Here is a 19351-nt window from a genome sequence, read left to right on the forward strand (position 1 = left end):
TGAAAGCCTGGGCTGCCCCAGCAGCGCTCACCCCACTGCCTCACCACCATGGTTTGTCCTCAAAAAAGCAAATTTGTCATGGCTGTGGGACTGGTGGGGGCAATGGGGTCGTGGGGCACCCTTCCACAGCCAGGAGAGTTGGGTGGGAGCACCCCCATGCCAGCCTGGGACAGTGTCCCCCACACCTGAGCAGCTCTGGCTCCCTCATGAAGCTGTAGAAGTGATGCTGAGTGAGAAAAGAGCAGGAAAAGCTCTTTCCATCTCTTCCCTACTCATTGCTCCAGGGGCATCTCCTGCCTTTAGACACCTCCTGAGCCACCCACACCTCAGCATGGTCTGCTGGAGCCCACAGGGCAGCCCTAAACAAAACTGAGTATGAGCTGTCACCCAAACCTCCAACAGAACCGAGTGTGAGTGCCACCCAAACCTCCAACAGAACCAAGTGTGTGTCACCTAAACCTCCAAGAGAACTGAATGTGAGCTGCCACCCAAAACTCCAACAGAACCAACTGTGCCATCCAAACCTCCAACAGAACCAGCTGTGAGTGCCATCCAGGAGACAGGGAACTGCTTGCTGCCTCATCCCCACAGCAAAAAGTATTTTAAATATTTTAAAATATTTAAAAGCCGTGGCACGTAACAGCACAGTGAGAGGAGAGGGGACATGGTGTCATCATAACCTGGAAGACACTGGAAAACCCTTGGAAAAGAGGAGTCTCCTACAGATGTTGGGACAACCCCAATGCAGGGTCTGCAGTGTGCTCATCCCAGTCTCCCAAGGGACACAGGGCATCACTGCTCCACCGAGCATCGCTGCCCAGGGCTGCCTCTCCAAACCCGGCAAAAACCTTTCCCAAAAGTGCATACAGGCCAGCCCGGGCTGGGTGGCCTTGGGGACACCCCCTCGGGGATGCTCCTGCCCCGCATCCCTTTGGCACCGCTCGTCCCTGGAGAGGGGACACTCACCATAGTCTTTCTTACAGTACTTCTTCATGTTGATCTTCAGCTTCCCCTTGGAGGCTTTGCAGTACGAGTCGCAATCTGCACGGAGAGAGGGGGAGGGCAAGAAAACATTAACAAAACAAATTAGCCTTAAAATGAAGAAAGCGCTGGGGGAAGGGGGGACGGCTCAAAGCTGCAGCCTGCCATGAATAAGCAGCGTGCCTGTGATATCCATCTGCCAGGCCCCGATTGGGTCGGCCGAGGGGGCATTGAGAAAGCCCTTCCTTTCTAAAGAAAGCTGCTCACAAAGGAGCCCGTCCTCCCTCCGCCTTCCCCTGCCTCCTCTGTCTTCCTGGGAGACCCCGGGGGCCTCCCTTATTGTGCCACCCAGAGCTTTTGAGAGCCACACAAATTCCCCCTGTTCTGCAGCTCCCAACTGGAGCCTGCCCGGAGCCCACAGAGGCCCCATTGTCACCCCTAACCCGGGCCGGTGTCAGCCTTTGGCATTCATTGCCGAGAGATTCGGGCTGGGGTCACCCCGCCACAATGCGGGTCAGAGAGGAAATTAGCAGCCCATGAAGCATTAGCAAAGCCTTTTGGTGTCCACTCTACTGAAGTGTGCAAATAAAATACCCCAGTAGGAACATTTCATTTCTAATGGGCCCCCACTGCTGGGACACGCTGGCCTGGCCCAGGCGGCCGGCGGAGCCTGGCACGGCCCCCTGGCACTGCCACCACCGCTGGCCACGGGCCACTGGCACGGCCCTGGAGCCTGCAGGGACACCAGCCCTGCCCTGGGAGCTGCTGCTCCTGCAGAGGGTGGGCAGTGCCCTCTGGCCACCTCAGGGAACGTCCCCATGGCACCACGGCCATGCCAGGAGAGGAGGAGAGGGGACATCCTGTGCCCGCTGCCAGGACTGGCGAGGGCTCATGGACATGCATCCACGGCTCCTCAGCACCCACAGGTGCCAGAGAGGCCCCCAGCAGCACAGAATGCTCATTCAGGGAGAAAGGACACATCTGTCTGCAGCAGGAGGCCTCGGTACAGTGACAGCCCTTGGAGGCCTCCACCTCTCCCAGCATCGTCCTTCCCCAGCCACTGCTGGAGCACAGGTGTGGATCTGCTGAGGGGCCCCAGCAGGGCCCCAGGGGGTAGGGGGGAAGGTGGCAATGCTGGGAGAGATGGAGTTTCTGGGAAGGTGGCAATGCTGCTGGCATGCCATGGCCAGATCACACTGGCTGCCAGGACCATGAGGAACCCCTCAGCACCACCCTTGGGACCCATGTGTGCCCCAGCCCCTCCCAGCGTGGCCATGCAGAGTCTCCACCTCAGCCCTATGGCTCCCTGCTGCTCTCACTCCTCAGGAGAGACCATCAGGACAGCCAGGCTTCCTGCTCTTCCAGCCTGGCCAGCCCAAAACCCTGTGATCTTCATCCTGCAAGAGCCCCAGCTGAGATCTGTGCCCAGCTACAACCCAGCCAAGGCCCCTCCAAACCCTGCTGACTGAGGGCTCCCAGCCACAGATGCATCCCATTTGTTTTTCTCATCTAACATTTCTGAACATCAAGTAAAACTTGAAATGCACTGAGAAAGGAGTGGATATTCCATCAGAACTGCAGCTGAGTGGATGGAGATATGCTAGCAAAGCCCCAGCCATGCCCACGTGGCAGGATGCCACCACGCCGTGGGACGTGGCTGCCTGGTGTCACTGAGCTCAGGGAACAGAAACATTCCTGATCCAATGCACTGAGGTAAGGTGTTCCTGGCCATAAACATGGAAGGGAAAGTGTCTGGGGGAACTGAACATCTGGGCAGTGACCCAGGGAAGGTTCCCCTGAGCTTTTTGGGGGAGCAGGGAATGCCAAAGGACAGACAGGCATTCTGGCACCACTCTGCTCAGCCGAGGCTGCTGATGTCCTCAGGACACCAGTGTGGCTGTGACACAGCTGCTGATGGCTCTCCCTGGCACAGAAATCCCAGAGTTCTGTGGGTGTTTGCTGCTGCTGTCACACCTTAGCCCTGGGCAGAACAAGAGGTGACACAAGGACAGGTGGGCAGGGAACAGCAGAGCAGGGACAAGTCTGGAGGCTCTGGCTGTACCTCCCTCCTGCCCTGGCCAAATCCTGGCCAGCAGCTGGCCCCGAGCAGCAGGGCTGGGCAGCAGCTCCCACCTGCATGTTCATGGCTCAGCCCTACAAGGGGGCTCCAGCAGCCAGGCTGGCAGAGCACACCTGCAGCAGATCCTCCTGCAGCCCCACTGCTGGGGTCCAGTCCAAGAAACAACAATCAGAGGCACCATTGCTCTGGACTCCAGTCCAGAAGCCTCTCAAGAGCAACCCCAAATCACCTCAGCAACCTCTCCCCACAGAAACATCCCTGAGGACAGCTGACCTCCCATCCTTGCACCGCTGCCACGGTAATTCCATTCCACCTGAGCTTACAGGCCCACTGGGAATCCATCCCAGGGCTGATTGCCAGCCAGGGAGGCTGTAGGGTGCTGGCACAGCACTCAGCTGTCCCCACACCCTGCAGGACAGCACCCCATGCCCACAGCACCTACAGCCTCTGCTTCTCCCCGGGTGACAACCTGGGGCTGAAGACCCTAATCCTGCTTTTTCTAAGCACAACCCTTCCCTGTCCTTCTTCTCATTCCCCAGCCCCACGGGCAGTGCCAGAGCCTCAGCTGGTTTGAATTGAACCAGCCTGGCCAGAGCCAGCTGGTGTAAATCACTGGGAATCACCAGATTCCAGTGCTGGCTCCCGTGGGTGGGGGATTTGCTCTGGTTCATTTCCTTTGTCTCCCTCGTGGAGAGCTCTTCTGCCTCCTGGGCGACTTGGAGATCCTCTGGGGCCTTTTTGGGAGGGCAAACGGGATTTCTGTGAGCCAGGCACTGAGCTCTGTGTGTGTGAGGTGGTGCTGTGAGGCCCCTCTGCCTTCAGGACAGTGTACGGAGGGGATGCTGCAGGGACAGGCCCTGCTCTCCTCACCAAGTGACTCTTCAGCAGTCTGGGCTCTGGGGAAGCTTTGCTGAGCTGCTGCTCCTCAATGCAAAGGGATGGTGGGGCTGGGGAAAGGATGGGAGGAAGGATCAGCCCGTGGGAAGGGGAGGGTGGATGCAGAGTTCAGTGTCCCACGGGTGTGCACAGGAGACACAAATAGTGTGAGACTCTTGCAAAATTTGTCCCTAAATGTTTATGGGACAAACCTCGGGAGTCCCAAGACTTGTGCTGCCTGGCTGTGCCAGAGGTAACCTGTCCTGCAGGTCCTTCTCACCCCTCTCCATGAGGCTGCAGAGGATCAGCCTGGGATAACCTGCTGGTGGGAGGTGCTGCCAGAGCCCAGCCACAAACCAGGCTGAGATTGAGCAGAGCTGCCTGAAGGACACCCTCTGGTACCTGCAGCATGGGTGCCAGTGTCCAGCTGCTGTCCTGCAGGAGTGGTGAGAGGGCACCAGGATGGGCTGAGCCCCAGCTCCCTGTCCCACTGTGCTGCATGTGTCCCCTGCTCACGGGGCACAGCAAGGCTTGCTGCTCACCCTGCTGCTGTCCTGCTGCAGACCTGGGCCCTCCGTGTCCAACCCAAACCCGCGGTGACATCCAAGCCCCCTGCTCCTGGCCCTTTCCTCCCCGAGTTTGCTCAGCTGCACAAATATTCCAGTGCAAATCCCTGTTCAGAGCCACGAGCCCCAAGCACACTCAGCCCTTGGTGGCTTTTTCTGTCAGCCCTGCATCCTGCCGCGGGGACATCCCGCTCCTGCCGGCAGCCCCGGCTGGGGCAGGCACAAGCTGCCGGCGCTTCCCGGGTAAAGAGCGGGACGGGACCGGGATCGGGATCGGGAGGAGCCGCAGCCCCTGTTCGCAGAGGGAGCAGGTGGCGGGCGGCTGGTTCGTGTCGCTCGCAGCTCAGTAAAACGTGTCAGCACAGCCTTCAGCAGCTTTGCAGCTCAGCCCATCCCCTTGATAGAGCTAATTCTCTGGCTGGGCAGAGACTTTTCACAGCTAAACACCTTCTTTGTTTTGCTTAATTTCTTTTTTTTTTTTTTTTTTTCTTTTCCTTTTTTTTTTTTTTTTTTTTTTTTTTTTTTCAGAAAGTTGAAATTTTCCTGTTTAAACATCTTTGGTTTTGGGGGTTGTCTGGGGTTGCTATGATGAGGCTGAGAGCTGCAGGGTGCTGAGTGCTCCAGCCATGATTTAATGGATCCCGAGTGCCGATGCTCGCAGGGCTGGGCAAGAAGGAGGTGCTGGCAGCAGGGCTGCGGGCGCTGAGTGTTGTTGCAGGGAAGACCCTGCACCAGGCGCCTCTTGCTGCGCTTGCAGTTCCAAAATCAGCTTTGAGCTGCTGCAAAAGCCACATGTCGGGAACGGAAATTAAAGGCCCCTTGATTCTGACATGATAGAGCGATTAAAGCCACATTTCTTGGCCTGGGTACCTAACTGGAAATGCAGATATAAGGCTTAGATCCCCAAGGGGATTCAGATTTCTAATCCAAATTTATGCAGCTAAATTCCTATTGATTTCCCTCAGGTAGAGCCCTAAATGCCTTTGTGGGCTGAGATCCAAAGTGGAGGTGGTGTGGCTTAGGAGGGGAGCCCCAGCCCTGACAGCCTGACCCCAGAACTTGGGGCTGAAGGGCATTTTCCTGTCCTCCTTCCCAGGGGATTGTGCTCTCTGGGGGCTCTGTGATGGGGGTCTGAGTGTCCCCATCTCCTGTTGTCACTGGTGGAGATGTGCAACCACACTAAGCTAGTAAATGAAGGTGCAGCTCCGAATATCAAGTCCTAAATTTGTGATTCCTTTACCAGAGAGAGCGGGACTGAGAAGACAGGAGTGGGGTCTGCCTGGGGTCCCAGACACCCCCAGAGTGGGTCAGTGCAGATCACTGGTCCGGTTTGATTTGCTGCAGTACAAGGGGAGGCTGGTGGTGAGCAGATTTCAGATTCCTGCCCTTTTCTCTCCCTCCCCAGGGTTACTGGGTCAGAATTCCTCTGTGCATGAGCTGCCCCTGACGATGGGGGTGAGCGGCAGTGACTGTGTAGGGGACACAGCAGCTTCCAAGTCCCCACTGGCTCTGGCCAAATCTCAGCTAAATTTCTCCACAGGCATCCCAAAACCTGCACATTGCTGCAGCTCCTGGCTTCCCAACAGCCCCTGCAGTGTGAAGGTCTGTCCACACCTGGGGGGTGGGATTTGTTTCAGTGCTGTAGAACCCCCATGAGTGCCCAGGGAAGGAAGATGCATTTTTGTGTATTTTTTGAAATTGGACCTGAGCAATCCCTCTCTTCACCAGGAGTTGGGGAATCCCAACTCTCAGCTTTGTCTGTGCCCAGAGCCCCCTGCTCCCAACTGCAGCCTGGCCTGGCTCCCTGAGCCCATCCAACAACCACAAAACTCTCCCAGGTGCTCCCAAGAACTGCTGCAGTCCTGTGGATATTGTGTACAGCTGCTCCATGGCTCTGCAGAGCTTCCTGGTTCCCCATCCCCATGGGACTGAGAGCTCCTCCAGGCTGTTCAGACTCTGGAAAGAAATTCCCAGCCTCTCTTACAGGCAGCAACCCCACATCCCCAGCTTGTGGCTGAGGCCTGGAGGAAAAGAGGGGTGTATGGGGGGCTGCCCTTGGGAACATCATGTTTCTGCTCTGGGGCTGAGTGTGGGCTCAGAGCTGGGTGCTCAGTGCATTCCACTGGGCATGAAAACCTCCCTGTGAGGTACCCCAGAGCATCCCAAAGGCAGTGGGAGCCACGCTCCCAAGGAGCACAGGATAAAATGGAATCCAGCGCTGGGACAGGAGAGGATGGCCCTGTAGCAGTCATGGCAGAGATGCCTTTGGCTCTCAGACTCAGGAGATTTCCCCAGATGACCATGAACTCCTGGTTCACTTCCCACAGCACTGAAGCTGCCCCTTGCTTCCATCCCAAAGAATTATTTTACCATCTCATCCATCAGTCCCTGGAACAACTGTTGGAGTCATTTGGAGAGCTCCAGCTCTGCTTGCTCGAAGCTGCTGGCTCTGGGGCTGTGCTGACCACACATCCTGAGGGAGGTGATGCTCTGGAGGAGCCCTCTCCTTTCCCAAGGAGCATGGATGGGATCATCCCTGTGGGACAGGCACAGGGACTGCAGCGTCTGGCTCACAGAGCACACAGAGACTGTGAGGGATCACTGCTGTAATTTAATTTGTGCAGGACTCCACTGGGAGTCTTTGTCTCAGAGCTGGCAGCTTTAAAGTAAAGAAGCTTGAATAAAATAGCAAAGCTAAGGCAGAAAATCCTTCCCAGGTTATTCATTTCAGCAGTGGCATCGCTTGTCCTGTGCTTTGCTGCACCTTTATCGGACCACTGAGAGGATGGGGCCTGTTATCACTAAACTGGGTCTGTTATCTCTTCTCCTTCCACCTGGCTGTGACCCAGATGCCCTTTGCAATTATCATGTGTGAATTAGTGCCCTTCATCCCTAGCCAGCTGCAGGACAGCTGGTGTCCCCAGCAGGGTGGCCTTGGCCATTCCTCCAGCATGGCCAGGAGATGGAACAGGGAAGCACATCCCTTCCAGGCCTGGGATGAGCTGGGGCTGGGCTGCTCCAGCCGTGCCTGCTGTGCTATTGAGAGGATGGTCCCCAGGTGTGCAGCAGGCTCAGCCTGTGGACAGGGACTCCAGGGCCCTGGATCTGCCCCTAGAGGATCTGTGCCGAGCCCTGGTGCACAGCAAGCCTCTGGCACTGGGTTGTATTTAACCGAGTGCCTGTGGTCTGCCCTTGGTCACCTCCCAGCTGGGAGCAGCAGTGCCCAGGAGCTGGCAGGGGTTTGTCCCACCAGCTGAAGTGGGTTTGTGACCAGGCTGTCAAGGCAGAGGCACCTGCTGAGCATCAGAGCAACTTCTGCTCTCCAAAGCAGGCTGAGGAGCCGTTGGAAACAGCACATGAGTGTGAGGGGCACCGAGGCCAGCCCTGCCCTGTGCCAGGCACAGCCACCACAGCACTGAGCTGTGCCGCTCCCCAGCAGGGCAGCAAAAGCGGGAGGAGTCATTTCCACTCTTATTTATTTGTTTGTTTTGGTGCTTTGCAGACCCAAAACTTCCCCTGGGACCCCAGTGCAATCCCTGGGAATGGATACACAAAACCTTTCGTGCAGGATGCCACAGCTCCTTGAGAACACCTGGCAGGAGCATCCCGGGCCCTGCCTGCAGCAGGTCCCAAAGATCCCCGGCTGCTCCGTGTCACCCCTGAACTTTCTGCCCGTCCCAAAGATCCCCGGCTGCTCCGTGCCACGCCTGAACTTGCTGCCCGTCCCAAAGATCCCCGGCTGCTCCGTGCCACGCCTGAACTTGCTGCCCGTCCCAAAGATCCCCGGCTGCTCCGTGCCACGCCTGAACTTGCTGCCCGTCCCAAAGATCCCCGGCTGCTCCGTGCCACGCCTGAACTTGCTGCCCGTGCTGCGGAAGAAGATCCCGGGGCTCCCGGGCAGGCAGCTCTGCCGAGGCAGAGCCGGGAGCGCAGATCCCAGCGGATAACGACCATTAACCTCTCCCTTGGAACAAGAAGGTGCAAATGAGCCCACAGTAGCCTCCTTTCTTCTGGCTGAGCAAGATTGATTGAAAAACAAATTGGCGCAAATAAAGCATGTAATTAGATTAAAGCCTCTCGCCTGGAGCGGCTGGAAAGCGGCAGCGAGGGATTCCCGGAGCCCCTTCCCACCCCCGCAGCCCCAGCGCGGCCCGGGGGCCGCCAGCCCCAGTGCTCCAGCAGGACCTCAGCACCCCCAGGATGTGACCAGGGTGTCCCCGGTACATCCCGGCAATGTCCTTGGCAGGCCCCTCGTGCCCGCCACTCCAGCCCCAGCTGGGTCCCGGCAGGTTCGGGTGCCTTTGGTCCATCCCCGGGAGCTTTGGGCACGGGCAGAGGGGAACCACCCCAGACACCAGCCCAGCTCGGGGGGAGTGTTCGCTCCCTGCCTCTGGAGCTGCCCGGTGCCGGTTTGGGGATGAACGGCCTGAGGGATTTTTGGTGTTTCAGGACAGGCGTGCCCACCTCAGCAGCAGCAGCATCCCAGTTTTTCCGGATCTAAAGGGAGCAGGAGCCAGGCGATGGCTGCTGGTGGCACGGTGGGGACAGTCCAGCTGTTCCAGACACCCACTGGAAACACTGTACTGGAAAACAGTGAGCTGGAAAACACCTCACTGGAAAACTCCACACCAACACGGAGTTTTACAACTCTTCCACACCACCTCTGCCCCCTCCCCCGTCCTCTCCCTCTCCCAGGGCTGGCTGCACATTTCCTCTCCCTTCGCACAGGATTTACCCGGTGTTGAACCCCAGGACACGCTGGGGATATGGGGTACTGATCCAGTGCTGCCCTGCCAAGAGCCACCGCCAGCACCATGAAATACATTCCTAGGAAAACATCTGTCCTCGGGAGCCCAGCAACCCATAAATTCCTACCTGACAGCAGCTCCCAGCCTAGGGGGAAAATCACAGTTTTGTGTCCGGGGAGAGATGCAGAAACAGGGAGTTTTGTGTCTCCAGGGGGAATCAGCCTCTGGAAATGTCCCAGGATGGGGAGAGGGAGTTTGTCAGTCCTGACTCTGGAGCTCGAGGCTTGCCTATGGTGGGATATGGGGATGAAGGGTTACAGGGATGGAGGGATATAGGGATGAAAGAATATGGGATGGAGAAATGGAGGGATCTGGGGTGGGGGGAATCAGCTGCAGGGATGGGGGGATAAAGGGTTGCAGGGATTAAGGGATGTGGGGATGAAAGAATAAGGGGGTGGAGAAATGGAGGGGTTTGGGTGAAGGGAATTGGGTGCAGGGATGTGGTGTTGGAGGAATGCAGGGATTTGGGGGTGAAGGAATGGAGGAATAACTGGATGTGGGGCTGCAGGAAGCCCTGCACGGGGATGATAAGAGCACAGGACCGTTGTGCATGAAACTTATCTGCATTTCAGCAGTTTTGGAGGGTTTGTTTTAGGTTTTTTCCTTCAGACATTTGGAGATATTTTGAAGTGAACAGGAGCTCCCTCACTGGAAGAACCTCTCCCCTATTGTGCTCCCAGCCATTCACCGGGGATCACCATGAGAAACCTTTCAGAAAGAGCTGGATGCTGCTGATCAATCAGTCAATCAATCACGCAGTCAATCCATCACCTCGTTTACAGCTGGGACAAGGCAGAGAAAGCCCAGGCACGGCTGAATGAATTCCATTCCTGCTTTGGATGGGTAGAAAGCTGGAGACTCCCATGCTGAGCCCAGATTTAGCCCAGGGTGAATGAAATGACGATTTCCCCTCCCTGCAGCACAGGGAGTTGGGCAGTGCTTTGTTCCCAGGCTTTGGGATGCTCCTGGCTCTCACAAGGCTGACACCTCCCCACAGCTGAGGCTTTTCCCCATACCAGTGCAAATTCCTCCTGGATTTGGGAGCATCCTCAACAAGAAGAGATGCCTGTACCTGTACCCCAGCCTGGCAGCTCCCCTGGCCAGTAGCCCTTCAGGGAGGAGGCTGAGTGAGTCCTGTTCCCAGCTCCAGCACTGCTGACCAAGCACAGGGAATAGCAGTGCTGGGAGGTGGCTGGGACAGGGCCCTGCTTCACATCCCAAGGAAAGCTGGGGCTGGCTCCTGTGCTCCTGCCCCACACTCTCATTTCCAAGCCACCCTGGCACCCTCACAGATGCTGTGGAGGCAGCTGGTGGCTCACAGGGGGTGGGTGACTCCTTGTTTCTGAAGAAGCTGTGGCATATTTAATCCTTTCCTACTGACACTCTTCCCTTGGAGCTGTTGCTGCAGGGATGGTCACAGTGTTTATGTGGCCGTGAGATGGGGACAGTGGTCCTCAGGCTCTGCTGAGCCAAAAAGGCCAGGTTGCCATGGGATGCCCAGGTACAGGAGGGCTGGGAGGCTGGGATTGAGGTGTCTCAGCTGTCCAATCCCTGCACCTGCAGTGGGAGAGGGGATTTAATCCATGTTCCCCCTGTGCCCTGTGAGGTTTCCCTGCAGTGATGCAGGTGCTGAAGGCTGCACACCCGAGGGACCCCTTTTCCCTCTTTGTTTGTCCATGGACATGGGCTGTGAGCCTGTGGCCACCCCATGAAATCTGCATTTTGCTCTTCTGCTGAGGGCAGAGCCCATTCCTGCTGCTCACCCTGGGACTGTCCCAGAAGAGACAGAATTTACCTGCAGCAGGGGGTGGCTCTGCATCACCTCAATCCGGGCATGAACAGGCAAAAATCAAAGTTCTTGACTTTCAGACAGAGGAAAAACAATCCTTTTATAGGACAGGAGCACTTTGGCTACCTGTAAATGATGCTGAAACAGGAGCTCCAGCTCATAAGAGAGGGCAGTTTTCCTCATTCCTGGTTCTTCAGGGAGGATTCAGGCTAAAATTCGGATACCACAACATGGAGCCAGCTCTGCACAAGGTCTCCCCTGCCTCTGGGAAAGCTGCAACCTGCACCAAATCTGCTCTGGGTCTGTGCACCCTGGAGAGCCCAGGGACCCCTCAGAGCTGGCTTTCCCCTTTCCTGCATTTACATCCAGCCTCTTCCTCACCAGCCAAGAACAAAAGGGCCCAAAATGATATTTGGAAGGGCCAGATCTGGTTTTGAAGCTGCAGAGGTTGATTTCCAGGGAAATCATGGGGAGCTGCATCAATCCAATCACCTGTTTTTATTTAAGCCTCCTGGCTGAAATCATCCACCTCAGATAATCATTCCCCAGAAAATCTGGATTTGATTCAGATAAGACAAGGACTGACTGGCAGGTTTGTAAACCTTCACCCACCCACTGCTATTTTTGTTTGCCCTTTCACTGTGGTCTCTTCTGTCTGAGAGGGACCAAAAAAGGACCAGAAAAGCTCCTCTTGCCTGGCAGCAAAAATGAGGAGCAGCCCCTCCTCATCCTGCAATCTCCCAGCATGGGAGAGCATGGATGCATTTCATCTAAACAATTCAGTCTTGGCCTGTTTTCCCAAACTGATTGGGACCCCTGAGAGTAAAGCAGAGCCAGGCAGGACCCCCCACAGCAGAGCTGACAGTGTCCCACCCCTCATCCCCAGGCCAGCTTTGGCCTGTGCTCCCCTGGAATGGTTCAGGTTGGGGTGATGCGTCCTCAGCTCTTGGCCACTTTCTGTCCCACGTGGCCATGAGCACAGGAAATGGAGCAGCACCTCTCCCACAACTGGCTGCACTCAAAGTCTCCCACTAATTGCTTTTTTCCATCTTGTTTCCAAACCCCTTTTCTCCCATAGCATGGGAGCTCTGACTCACAGACACTGATTTAGGGGTTTGTGAAAAACCCCACAGATTTCAGCAGGGTGGAGGTGGGAGCTGAGAGATGCCAAGACACAGCACTGCTGGATGCTCCCCATTGAGGAAAAGGGATGAAATATAGAGTTCAAGCTCCTTGGACAAAGCAGTGCTTAAAAACTCCAATAAAATCCCAGTGAGAAGAATTATGATGGGATTCTGGGCCTGTTGGATTGCTCAGCTTGGCTCAGCCTTCACAGAGCTTTCAGTAGGAGATGGCACAGGAGGCTCCTGTGAGATGCCCTGGTGCCTGGTCACCCCTCTGGGCAGGGAATGGGGACATCTGGCCCTTCAGAGACACAGGGATGCACAAGGCACTGTCCAGGCATTTCTCATCACTCCCAGAGCATGGATAACCTGCTCCCAGCCTCCAGCCAGGGCTCCTCAGCTAAGGAAGGGCTCTAACCCTGCTGGGATGTTCTCAGTTATTGGCTCTATGCAAACTCAGCTGGGCTTTAGATCCCTAAGCAGGCCCTTTCCTGTTTGTACAGGGTAAAACCTGTCCCTTAAATCAGTCCCGCAGAACTCCTGAGATCAACCTTCCTGTGACACTGGGGGCTGAAGATGTCCCTTTGCTCCCTGGGATTCACACCCAAGGGCTGCTCCTGAGTGCACAGCCCGGCTGACAATCCCTGCCACAGGACTTGGCTCAGGAATCAATCTTAGGTGACATCTGTCACTCCTAGTAAAAACTCTTCATGTATGAACCCTCCTGCACCGCTGAGACAAAAGTAAACAACTCTTACACCTCATGACCTTCACAGCTGGGGCTCAAATACCCCGGGAACCTCCAGGCACAGTACAAGTCAGCCTTTCCTGGGACCCTCTGGCTCCTGCTGGCATCCCCTGGTCAGAGCCATGCAACACGAGGAAACTGGGAACAGAGGAGTCCCTCGGTGACATGGGGACACAGCCGTGGTTCCACTTGGACCCAGCACTGGGTAACCCCCTGTGCTCACAGATTCAGCAGGAAGACTGCTGCACCTTCCCTGCACTCCGAGGAGCACCAGCCTCTCAGGACACTGCACACGTATTTCCAACACATTTGGGCATAGAAGGAAACCACTTGTCCCGGTACAAACAACAGCATTTATGCCTTTGGGGCAATTTATCTACAGGGAAATGATTGCAGAAGAGACATTTAGCACATGCTCCAAAAGAAGAGAACGTACCTGCGGGCTCCTCCGCGCTGCTGGCGGCCGTGGTGGGCGGAGCAGCCGGGATCTCTGCAGGACAGCCGGGGGCACGCGGGAGCAGAGAGGAGACAAAAGGAGGAGCGATTATTCCAAACCCCAAAGAGCCTGGTCCCTGCACACGCTGCAGGTTCCCTTCCCAGCCATGTCTGCCAGCAAGGAGGGTCCCCAGCCACAGCCCCCAGCAAGAGCCCCCAGACCAGTACACCGGTACTGGGGAACCTCTAGGGTGTTGCAAAGGGGCTTTTCAACAACAAAAAAAAAATTGGCTTTTGGCTGCGTGCTGCACTGTGCCCAGCCCCTGTGGGCTGCTGTCACTGCCTGTCCCTGGGGTGTCCCCCCAGCTGCTGTCACCCAGGCTGGAGGCAGTGCTGGCACCTCCCTGGTGAGAGGCAGGGTGCAGGTACAGCACTGCTGCTCTGCTGGGATGCAAGGGGTGCCTCCCACATATAAAGGAAACACAAACACATCTGGTGCCAATTCCCTGGTCCCTGGCTCTGATTTGGGGCCAATTTTGCAGAGCTGAAACCACATCATGCTCTGGATATTCATTCCCAGGCCTGGCTGTGTTTGTTGAGAGGATGGAGGGAGCTATTTGGTCCCAGCTTTGCAGGGTGCTTCTCCTGGATGTCCTTCCTGCATTTGGGGCACGGTGCTGGCATTTCAGTGCATTCCTGGGAACCTTGGTGGGGGAACACTCCCCCAGTCCAGTTTGAGAGTGGAATTTAGGCATGAGCTGGGAGTGGGCATCTGCCTCTTTCTGCTTCTGTTCTTGGAAAAATGCACAGCCACCAAGGCAGGGATTGCTGGGGTGTGTGACAGCAGCTCCTAGGGCTGCAGCCCAATCAGCATCGGGTGTTTTTGGGGTCACTCACCTTCCTGCAGTTAAACACAGTGCATGGCCAGGCAGTACTGACAGCCAGCACAGCCATCCCAATGCTGGGGCTGGGGGGTGCTCATGCCTGGCCCACAGGGGTCTTGCTCCTTCCCCAAGGTGTTCTTTTCATGCTACAGACCTCTGGGAACAGGGAATGACGAGCAGTGGTAAATCAGAGAGTGACTGTGCCCAGCCCCACACCCTGGATGGGCCATGTTGAAATCCTGGGTCTGTCTTTATTTAGTGCCATGAATCCCGAGGGAGCTGATGCAAGGAACAATTTACTCTCTGATTTCCCCTGGCCCTGGGGTATAATTAATGATAAACCTTTGTGCACACTTGCTGCAGAGCAGACTGGAGCCATGGCTGGAGGTCTTGGGGACAACAAGCATCTGCTTTGGGCTCTTGCTGTCCCATTGCGAAAATGAATCTCGAGTGACCCCAAACCACCCTGGAATGTATGTTTTCTTCAGCAGAAGGTGGAGAAAGGGTCTCTGCCCGGGAATTTGGCAATGGCCATGCTGAGAGGGGTGAACAGTGTGGGAGCAGACTGTGGGTTCCCAACGAAGGCTTGATTCTTTCACCCTTCACTTTTCTTATTGGGCCTACTTCTCCTTTTAGCAACAGGGAATCACCCTTAGGGGTGCAGTTCCTCCTTCACATCCCATCCCATCCCATCCCATCCCATCCCATCCCATCCCATCCCATCCCAGGCACACTAATTTTGGTGCTTTGTTTCATTAGGGCAGATGGAGATGTCCCACAAGGTGCATGAGCCACTGGAAGATCCAACAGCAGCAAACCCCACAGGCAGCAGAGAGGGGCACAAGACTAAACCCCAACTTCCCAGGCAGTGAAAGCTCACAGGGGCTGAGAGGATCCAGGTGTTTGCAGAACAGAGGCTGCAATGGAGGTATTTTGGGAGCTGTAGCTGGTGCTTCTGCTGTTGTTTCAAGAGCAGAGGGTGAGAGAAGCCTTGGGAAGGCAAATTGAAAGGCAAACCCAAGGAAGCTGACAGTAAAACCACTCGTGTTTCTGGGAGGCTTGTGTGAGTGCAAGAGCCCCTTCAGCAACCCAGGTATTCTCAGCTGTGACAGCAACTCCAACACAGGAGCAGCTCCTGTGATGTGAGGTCTGTGCCAGTGCAGCACAGCCTGATTTTGGAGAGAAAAACCTGTTTGTAGTCATCTGCTTTAGCATCCAGCCCTGATGTGACACCCCTAAATAAATGTGCTCTTGAGGCACATCTGTTCCATGAAGCAAAATTGAATTCCCAGCAAACTGGGCTGTGGATGCACTCACAGAACCTGTCCAACAAGGCAGGTGAGCTGCTGGAAGCTGCTGCGGATTTTGGACCAAGTTTGGGCAGAATGGAGGGCAGGGGTCCCCAGGCAGCTGGCGGGGTTCAGCACCCCCCGGCCTGGGCAGTGGCTCCGGCAGGTTTTTAAGGGTTGAAACATCTACTGCACAGACAGAAAAGAAGATCCACCTACTTATGCAGGGGGCGATGGGGGAGCGGCTCTGCTGGTAGCCCTTGGCACAGCGGTTGCAGGTGATGCCGGTGACACCGTCCTTGCAGGGACACTGGCCCGTGGTCTGGTTGCAGGTCTGGCCGGCGGCACCCACGGGGTGACAATCGCACTCTGCGGGGACACAAGATAGCAGGGTCAGGGGAGGGCACGGGTGGCATCGCCGGGGAGCGGGGCAGCTCCCCCGGCACTGCTCCACTTCTCTGCCACCGGCTCTGCACCTCCGGCAAAGCCCGAATGACAGAGCTGGCATCTGGCATGGGGGCTGGGGAACAGCGCCGGAGCGGGGCTGGCCCTGTCACAGCCCCCTGCGGAGAGAGAAGTGCAGCCGGGATGATGGATCCTGCGGGCAGCGTGGGCATGGATCCCACAGACACAGCTCCTCACCCCATGAGCGCCGGAGATCGGGGGTTTGCAGGGTTTAGAGGCTGGGGAGCAGCACCCACTGCCCCCAGCCAGGAGCTCCAAACTCCCCGGGCTCTGGCCAGTGGTGGCAGGGCTGGTACAGAGGTACAAACCCAGCAGGGTTCCAGCACCCTTCAGCACGCCGAGCTCAGGCAGCAAGCAATCACTTGCAGAGAGCTTGGGAATTCATTCCACGTGCTCTCCAAGAAAAATCAACCCAGTCCTTTCAGAGCTCTCGCTCGAGCCCTTCCCGCTGAGCAGCATCCCTGGCAGCTGGCACTGCGGGCACAGGAAGGAAATGCCCTTGTGGGATGCAGGCGGGCTGGAGGACCTGCTGTTCCCGGCCAGATGGATGCAGCCTTGACAGCAGAGCTGGGCAGATGTGAAGGGTTTGGCAGGGGATGTAAATACTGCACTTGAAAACATTCACCATCTCATTTCCCACAGTGGGACTTTACTGGTGCAGCTGTTGGGGAAAAAAAAAAAAATAAAAAAAAGGCAAAAAGAAGAAAAGAAAAAAGCAAAAAGCATCAGGGCTTGTTATCATCACTGCTCCAAAAGGATTACAGCCTCGCACATTTGTTAACAGCCCTGATTTCTAAGAGCTGCAAGCGCCGTGCCAGACTGTGGGCTGCCCCTGCTGAGCGGTGGCAGGGACAGGCAGGCAGGCAGGAAAGCTTTCCTTTTCTTCTGCAGCATCCCCGGGAAGGAGCCAGCCAAATCCCTCCCCTGGAGCACTGATCCCGCTCTCCTCCTGCCCCTCAGGGGAGCTGCCTGCAGAAACAGGGGCTGGGGGAAACCTGTCCCACTGCCTGGGCCCTGGAAGGGGCTGTGCTAGGGGCCGGGGCCAGGGCCAGGGCAAGTGTCCACATGGGCACCAGTGGCTTCAAACCCCCCAAGCCCCCAAAAGTGGGCACATCACTCCCAAGAGGGCTTTTCCTAGACCCTGCAATGCTCCTTGATTTGTTCTGCACCTCCCTGGCTCTCAAAGTCCCTAAATCTGTCTCATCTAGGGACAGCAGACCACATCCCACATTGGTTTTGGGTTTCCAAGTTTTGGTGTTTGGTTTTGGTGCCACCCCAGCACGATCCTGCTCCCTGCACCAGCAGCTCCCAGCTTGACCCTCACTGGGCAGCAGTTCCCAGGCTGATCCCTGCCCAGCAGGGCTCAGATAGTGCATGGAGCACCCCTGCTCTGAGATGTCCAACTTCTCCCTGGGGACACCCCAGAGCTCCAGCAAACTGCCACTGACCCTAGACCCACCAGTCTTGGGTGGGAAGAGACAGAGCCTTGCCAAAACCAAATGATTTTTCACGAGAGGGGAAAAAAACCCTCAAGAAACCAACAAAGCTTTTGCATCTTTTCTCCTCTTATCTTAACATTTCTGATTTGGGGTTTTTGATTTAAAGTCTCACTCTTCCCCCTGCCCTGAGCTCCCTCTGGGAAACGGCTGCTTGCAAACCTGCCCACAGCAGAAATCTCCTTTTCTAGAGCTAATTTAGATTGGAAAAGCTTTAACATGAAATCAGCGTGGCTGGTGATGAGCAGAGAGGTGCTTAGGTGGGAAAACCTTCACACTGCAGTCCCGAGGAATGGCTCAGGTAATGCTGGGGGAGAGGAAATAAAAACGGATTAAGTGATAAGTCTGAAGGAGGAATAGGAGAGAAAAGAGTTAAGAGCAGAGAGGCAAGAGTTAATACAAAAATAAGTAAATCAAAGAAGAGTTACCCAAGAAGAGGCAAAGGGCAGGAGGATGGGGACGAATGGCCTCGTGTTTCAGGCGTCCCATCCGGGGCTGCTTCAGGCATTGCCACAGAGCCCATCCTGGGAGGAATCCCCCCTATGGGAGCAGATCGCCCTCATTCTGTAGGACTGCTCGGACCAGAGAGGGAAAAGAGGCGGGGGAAAAGCCTTGGTGATGAGTAAGATTCCTAGACTGAGGCTCTTGGAAGCCAGGCTGAGAACACAGAGCGCTCTTTGGACAGCACATAAATAAATAAATAAATCGCGCTGCTGCTGCTCCCTTTCCTCGTGAGGTAGTGGCTTGGCAGAGCTGGCCCGGAGCTGCCGGGGTTATTTCTACAGCCGAATCTCTCCGAGGCTGTCTCCTCTCTCCAGGTCGGGCTCCTGTGAGGACTCTGATGTCCCCATGTGAGATGTGCCCAGGGTGGCAGAGGGCATGAGCGGCAGAGGCTCTGGGACTCCCTGGCTCGCGGGCAGGATTGCACCGGGATGAGATCCCGGCCGAACTCCGCCAGCTCGCTCTGCCACACCGCGGTGAAAATCCTCTCTGGGTGCAGGGACGGGCTCAGTGCCACCGGTCCCCAGCGTCCCCTGGGGCCCTGAGCCCTCCTGCCTTGTCTGTCTTCCCAAAACTCTGGGAATCAGCAGCTCCCAGGGGGAGGCAGGAGGTGCTCTCCTCATGTCTGCAGATGTAGATTTGCTGTCCCCGTCCTCGAGAAACTGAACCAGCGCCAGCAATTAGGAGCAATTAAAGGTAATTTACAGTTCCCCGGCCAGTGCAAACACTTGCAGCCAGCAATTACAGGCTCTTCTCCTTCCCCAGCCGTGGAGAGCCGCGCTGCTGGTGCTTGATGCTGATTTTTCCAACCCAGTTGAAATTCCTTTGGGCTGTAACCCCACACTGAGGGAAGTCTGCCCCAGGATGCCAGCGGTGGGGGTGATTGGTGCAAACGCGCCTTTGGCATCGCCGCTGCCTTTCCCATGGGCACCTTGGGGCTCGCAGAACACGTTTGCATTCCTGAACTTCCCCGGCTTTCATCCCTGAACTTCCCTGGTGCAAGGATTTGTGGAGTTTTTCATCACCCACCGAGGTGCAGAAATTCAGCACTGCCCTGCACAGGGCAGAGCCCTCGAGGCACCAGAGCTGAGGGCACCTCTGTGAGCAGGACAGGACAGCGTCTGGGATATCCCGGGAGATGATAAGGAGGGTAACACGTGGGTTTTCCTCATGCCTTGCTTGGAAGATCACCCCACAGAGGGTACAGTGAGATGGAAGAGAAGTGAACGAGGATGATGCTGGAGTAAGAAAAAGATGTGTCTGCACTCTGTCAGCCCATCGGGGGAAGGGAAATAACTCTCAGGATCTC

The 19351-nt window shown here is 56.2% G+C and overlaps 1 protein-coding gene across 1 annotated transcript in view; it reads right to left on the bottom strand.

Annotated features, from left to right (window-relative positions):
• The window catches only part of NTN1 (netrin 1), an 89805-nt gene that overhangs the window by 6761 nt on the left and 63693 nt on the right, over positions 1-19351 (bottom strand). The window contains exons 3-5 of the mRNA XM_056506131.1: positions 15800-15949; positions 13409-13462; positions 967-1041 (exon numbers count right to left, since the gene is read on the bottom strand). Of these exons, the coding sequence (XP_056362106.1) occupies positions 967-1041; positions 13409-13462; positions 15800-15949 (279 nt within the window). The remainder of the gene's footprint in view (positions 1-966; positions 1042-13408; positions 13463-15799; positions 15950-19351) is intronic.

Source organism: Oenanthe melanoleuca, chromosome 18 (assembly GCF_029582105.1).
Source record: "Oenanthe melanoleuca isolate GR-GAL-2019-014 chromosome 18, OMel1.0, whole genome shotgun sequence".
In the NCBI taxonomy this organism is placed as follows: Eukaryota; Metazoa; Chordata; class Aves; order Passeriformes; family Muscicapidae; genus Oenanthe; species Oenanthe melanoleuca.